The sequence below is a fragment of the Nicotiana sylvestris genome, chromosome 9 (genome assembly GCF_000393655.2).
Source record: "Nicotiana sylvestris chromosome 9, ASM39365v2, whole genome shotgun sequence".
Classification (NCBI taxonomy): domain Eukaryota; kingdom Viridiplantae; phylum Streptophyta; class Magnoliopsida; order Solanales; family Solanaceae; genus Nicotiana; species Nicotiana sylvestris.
In genome coordinates, this window is record NC_091065.1 from 109,607,315 (window position 1) to 109,613,748 (window position 6,434).

Below are 6,434 nucleotides of genomic sequence, written 5' to 3' on the forward strand. Positions count from 1 at the left end.
CATGAAACATGTATTTTTATTTTAATTTTGTTTAATTATAACAAAGCAAACATTTTACGGACAAAACACAAACAATTAATAAACGCAACACAAATTTTAAAATTGCACACTAAAAGAAATTTATTTTATTTTTGATTTATTTTGGAGTAGTTTTTCGTAAAGCAAAAATCACGTGCTCACACTTCCAACAATGTAAATGGACGAGGTCCAGTTCCTGTTGGTTCTCCCGCAAGTCAAACAATGTAGAGGGTCAACAATAACACCCCGAGGGATGAAGTTGTATTTGACAGGGTGGGGGGAACAATAGCGGCTCTGGTCACAACAATGAGAATGATCCCTTTAAAATCAAACTCATGCAATTTATAAGGGAAATAAACGTCTGAATGGATCAGATTCTGGGCGCACCACCAGTATTGAAAAAATCAAACTCAAAGAAGTACACCCAATTGTCGTTTAAACTGAGCACGACACCAGAGTTGATCCCGAAGCAGTTCAAAATGCCACACGTGCCAAAATATGATGGGACTTAAGATTCTCATAAAAACATCACCATCTATACAACAACGGTGAAAGGCGTTATCTAGCTCCGCACGAAATTGAGTAAGTCTTATTGAAGAAATTCAGGGACACCCTCAGAAAAGGGGCCCTGACATGGTATTAACTCTTCCCCGAGCATTCCATAGATTCTTTCGAGATGCTCGCAGATTCTTTCATCAAGGCCCATGCTGGGACCAGAAAGGTATATGCCCGAAAGGCCGACATATTCAGGATTGTGCAAGGAGAGTCCGAATTACTGTAGGAGTTCGTGACTAGATTTCAGAAAGAAAGGATGCTACTCCTGGTTGTACCAAATGAATGGGTAGCAGAAGCATTTACTAAAGGGCTGAATTCGAGAAGTTTTGATGCTTCCCGAAAATTGAAAGAAAGTCTGCTCGAGTTTCAGGCAACGACATGGGTGGATGTTCACAACCACTACGAGTCAAAAATAAGAATTGAAGATGATCAACTCGATTTTCCGGCATCAACCAAAGGCTGGGACTGGGACTAGAAAAGTATAAGGAGAAATCAAAGGATGATATCGATATAGATCAATGGTCTTCAAGGGGTCAGTACGGTCCGAAAGATGCGGCAGAGGTTTTTGATCGACAAATAGATTCGCTACCGATAAGAGGGATGATAGCTGCCGAAAAAATAGATCACTATAGGACAAGGAGATATTGGGTTCCTGAGATTCCTCCTACCCTAGGCTATCCGAATACAACTTCAATGTCAACGTAGTGGAGTCGATGTCGGTTATGAGAAACATTAAGGAAGCATGGTTTCCAAAGCCAATGAGATATGATCCCAACCGAAGGGATCCTAATTTGCGGTGCGAATACCATGGGACTAACGGCCTCCAGACAGGGGACTGCCGGTATTTGTGAGAAGAGGTGGTGAGGTTGCTAAAAAACGGACAACAATGGCCGTAACCATGATAACACGGAACCTTCGAAGACATCAGAAGATCCTCCCCATTTGAAAATCATCATGATTTTTGGGGGAAACGAGATTAATAGTATGACTTTTTTTGGCAGCAAAGAAGACGAATGTATCAGTAACTCATAGTAAGAGACTCCGGGAAGTCGCTGGGCATGCCATTACTTTCACGGAGGAAAACACAGATGGACTATTGCTTCCGCACAATGATGCCTTGGTAATCTCTTTAAATGTCTTAGATTTTAAACGTGTCTTGGTAAATCCAAGAAGTTCGGCCAACATTTTCTAGTGGAGAGTATTGGAGCAAGCCAAGCTGACCGGAAGTATCATTCCGACCACAAAACTCCTCGCCGGGTTCAATCTTTCAAGCGCAACAACCCGATGAGAGATCTTACTGCCCATGAATGTTGATGGGTTAATGAAGACGATCATTTTTGAGGTAGTAGACGGTGATAGGGCTACAATATTATCCTGGGGAGACCATGGTTGCATGAGATGAAGGCCATGCCATCAACATATCATCAATTGTTTAAGTTCCCAGCTCCCGAGGGAATTAAACAAATAAGAAGAGACCAACTGGCAGCAAGGGAGATGAACGCAATCTCTATTTCCAGTTGTAAAAAAGAAGGAGCATGCAACATAGCAATTACAAGAACTGACACCTGCTCCCGAGCGAGTGAAGTAAACCAGGGGGATGAGTCGTCAGAATCCTACCAGGTACCAAGATATTTCCAATTACTAGAAGAAATAGATACAACAAAATTCACTGTGGAATAACTTGAGAAAGTCGCATTGTTTGAAAAATTCTTGGAAAGAAAGTTCCACATGGGGATAGGAATGAACCCCGAGCGTAGGTCTGGATTTATCGAACTTCTTAAATTTAATATTGACTATTTTGTGTGGCCGCATGCGGATATGACAGGTATCTCGCCACAAGTGGTTGTGCACAAACTAAGCCTGGACCCCAACATCCCTCTGGCAAGACAGAAAAACATCCTATTGAGGAGGTCAAAAATAAATTTGATAAAGAAAAGGTAACTCGATTTCTTGTTATCTGTTCAATCCGAGAGGTAAAGTATCCTGCCTGGCTAGCTAACCTAGTAGTAGTTCCAAAGAAAAATAATAAATTTCTTATGTGCATAGACTATAAAGATTTAAATAAGGCATTCCAAAAGGACTCATTCCCATTTCCAAACATTGATTAAATAATTGATGCAATGGTCGGGCACGAGTTAATGAGTTTTTTAATGCTTTCTCCGGGTACAACCAGTCTCATACCTCCCTTGGTATAGGATTGGATAAATGAGATCATAGATTATCTCGAGCATGGAAAATTTCCTAAAGATTCGAAGGCATCTCGGGCACTGCGCAGTAAAGCAACATGATATAGCTTCAAGGGAGGTCAATTGTATAGAATCTTTCCAAGGCTCGTTGGCTCGATGTTTGGGAGATTTTGAAGCTAAATATGTTGTGCGAGAAGTCCACGAAGGGATCTACGAAAATCATTCAGAAGCGGATTCCTTAATGTTAAAAGTTATAAGGGCAGGATACTACCGACCCTGGATGGAACAAGACGCCATGGCTTATGTTCAAAAATGTGATAAATGTCAACGCTACGCACCGTTTGTACATCAACCGGCAGAGCCACTACACTCAGTTTTATCGCCATGGCCGTTTATGAAGTGGGGGATGGATATATTCGGTCTGTTGCCACCAGCCCTTGGTAAGGTAGGATTTCTTTTTATTTAAACTGACTATTTTTCTAAGTGGGTTGAAGATGGTCTTTATCAGAAGATTGACGAACACGAAGTGGTAGATTTCTTGTGGGAGAATATACTTTGCAGATTCAATATACCAAAAGAGATAGCCTACGACAACAGGCCATATTTTATAGGAGCAAAGGTCACAAAATTCCTTGAAGACTTAAAAATCAAAAGGATCACATCATCACCCTATCACTCGAGCGCAAATGGTCAAGAAGAATCAATAAACAAGGTAATTATCCAAAATCTCAAAAAGATGTTGGAAGCGGCCAAAGGCAAATGGCCAGTAGAGTTACAGGAGTACTATAAGCACATCGAACAATGGCAAAATCAAGCATGAGGGAGACACCTTTCTCTCTCGTGTACGGAGCGGAAACCCCGATCCCAATGGAAGTAGGAGAACCTATCCTAAGATATTTTCGGGAGAACGAAGAAACAAATAATGAAGCAATGTTGGTCAAATTGGAGCTCCTCGACGGACGTAGGGACTTGGTGCATATAAGGATGGTCTCCCATAAACACAAAATGGAAAGATATTACAATCGAAGAGCCAACCTCCGTTATTTCAAAGTAAGAAATTTGGTTTTAAGGAAAGTAACTTAGAACACCCGGGAGCTCAACGCAAGAAAGCTAGGTCCAACATAGGAAGGACCCTACCAGGTTTCAGCTGTCAATGAGAAAGGGTTCTACGAATTGGAAAATCAAGACAAAGTAAAGTTACCGAGCAACTAGAATATAGAACACCTCAAAAGATACTATTTCTGATGAGCGTTGCCTAACCTGAAAGTATGTGCTGCACCCTTTTTCCCTTCGTCCAATTTTTGTCAATTGAGTTTTTTCTGGTAAGGTTTTTAACGAGACAACAACGGAAAGAATACTATGAAGGAAGCTTCATCAGCAAAAATAAGACCTTTAAATGACAAGGCATGCAAGCAACGAGCCACTATGAAACAGTAAGATAGTCTTTTGCTTTGTAGCAAAGTTCCTACCAGAAAGTAAAGTTAACTGTCGGGCAAAGATTACCCGACCATTCACAAGTGCAAGCCACTGGGGGATTGTTAGATAATCTTTGGCTCGATAGCAAAAGTTCCCAAGGGGAAGTGAAGATTGCTACCGAACTGAAGATTATATAACCATTCACTTGTGGAATCTTCAAAGGTGCAAAACTTCCAGTGTTCAAATTCGTATTCTACACATTTGAACACTGGGGGGGGGGAATGATATGAGAAGACGACAACAATGGCTAACACATTGACTAGGAATATGAAACCCGAAAATAAAGTTGTATTATCGGGACCGGAGACTGCACGACCAACCCCGTAGAAACAAGTTGTACAAGTTAGCCACAAGTAATGGAAATTTATTTTTAGCATAGCAAATGCTTATGTACTTTTGAAAATTGAATAAATAAAGTAAAGTCCTTTTATTTTTATCGTGTTTCTTGTCCTATCGATGAATTAATTTTATCATTTGAAAGTTAAACAAGTACTTCAAATGCTAATATCATAATGAACAGGAGACATCCTCTTCAAGAGCACCATAAACATAAGAGGGCCCTCTCTTATGAAACTCTCATGTTAAAGGATTGATTTTGGAAGGACTTATGCACGGAATCCAAATACTATCGAGGAAAAATACACCAGAAGCCTTGCATATCGGCGCGCGGAAAACTTGCGAGAATACTTAAACAAAAAGAATGCAAAGAGAAAAACATGCACAATACTTGAACGATCTACTTATAGCAAACTTGCAAAGAAGAACGAGTAAAAAAGTAGAGAAATGAAAGCAAAACCTAAGGTACTGTATCTTCGGAACCCATAGGAAGAGAAATATTTGCACCCCAAGGAGTAGTGGATGGATTTGATGCTGACTCAATATCTTGGCCTTCACCATCTTGACCTTTAGCTTTATCAACTTCCGATTCTTCTTCAGTTCTCGAGAATTCAGAACTGGAACCAGAAGAGTCATTAGCATTAGGCTGGACCGGAAGATCCTTTCGGGCAGTTGACTCCAACTCACGGGCCTTAGCGATTTCGGCATCAAAGTCCATGATTTCTGCTTTGGCCTCTTCCAAGGTTTTTCTCCTCATGCTATACATAGAATATGTTTTTCCAACAATGAGGGAAGTTGCTCGGCGCTAAAGTTCTTCTTTAAGATGGTCAACCTCGGTTAAAAGGTTATCCCCCTCAGATCTAGTGGCCTGGAGGCTGACTTCGAGGTCACGGACAGTAGAGAAAACTCTATTATGCTCTATAAATATCTTATGACTTTCTTCTAACCGGGCATACTTCTCCTCGGCAGCAACAACTTCTTCAGTTTTGGAGTACAAAGCCACCTCCAAATTATTCAATCTTTTATTTGAAATAGCCTCGTGATCGGATGCAGCAAGAACAACATTGTGAACTCCGATCCATTTTGCCCTAGCTTCTTCAAATTGTACCCTTAATTGGGCAGTCTCTTGGCTAAGGGTCACCACCTCTTTCTCACTTTGTTGCAACTGAGCCTCCAATTCAGTGGCCTCAGCATCTTGTGTTTCCAGTTCTGGAAGGCGGGCAACAATCTGATTCCGCTCGGCCACCAATTGATCCTGCTCGGCGGTGAGTTCCTCCTTATCAAGAATCAACCTTTTAAGGACCTCAAAAGCAAGGAAGTTAGCTTGCAAAACATAAATACAAACTCAAAACCTTGCGATAACAACGATAGAAGAAACAACAAAGGAGACAAAGATTGTACCGCTATTGCGTTGTGCATGTCATTTTTCAACAAACACTCTCCCCAGAGAGATTTTATTTTATTCCTATCTTTTTCTGAAACCAGAGGCTTTAGATAATTAGTAAGTTCCACCGGCCAGTAACAGATGGCATCCGGTAGAAACCAAGAGGGAGAAGCTCCTTCTCCTTTGGGGATCTTTGGATGGGGAAGAATAGTTGTGCCCCAAATTCCCATGAACTGGGGACAAGGGAAGAGGGACATATTACTCTCGAACAATTGTGGCTGGTGGAGATGATGTAGCAGTTGCTTGTGGCGAAGGCAGAGTTGGTGAAGAAGGAGATGAAGTTGATGGCGTTGTAGGTTGCGAAGCAGCTGCGACAACAACAGTGCTACTTGTTGAGTTCTCATCAACCAAGGATGGGAGAGACCTGGTACCCAGCTTCACGGTACTGAGAACATCAACTAGGACTCGGAAGCAAGAAT

General features: G+C 41.4%; 1 protein-coding gene across 1 annotated transcript; it reads right to left on the reverse strand.

The window, feature by feature from the left end:
- Positions 1-5,376: 5,376 nt before the first annotated feature.
- Positions 5,377-6,212, reverse strand: LOC138878038 (uncharacterized). The gene is made up of 2 exons (XM_070157694.1): positions 5,973-6,212; positions 5,377-5,874 (listed from the first exon to the last, which is right to left on the reverse strand). Exons 1-2 carry the CDS (start codon positions 6,210-6,212, stop codon positions 5,377-5,379), a joined length of 738 nt encoding a protein of 245 aa, XP_070013795.1.
- Positions 6,213-6,434: the final 222 nt, after the last annotated feature.

What these genes read in the sequence shown, in the direction of transcription:
- LOC138878038 (XM_070157694.1), bottom strand. Translation starts at nt 6,212, where the DNA reads ATGTCCCTCTTCCCTTGTCCCCAGTTCATGGGAATTTGGGGCACAACT. An exon ending in ACATGCACAACGCAATAGCG is followed by an intron (nt 5,875 to 5,972) that starts GTACAATCTTTG and finishes CTTGCTTTTGAG; the next exon opens with GTCCTTAAAAGGTTGATTCT.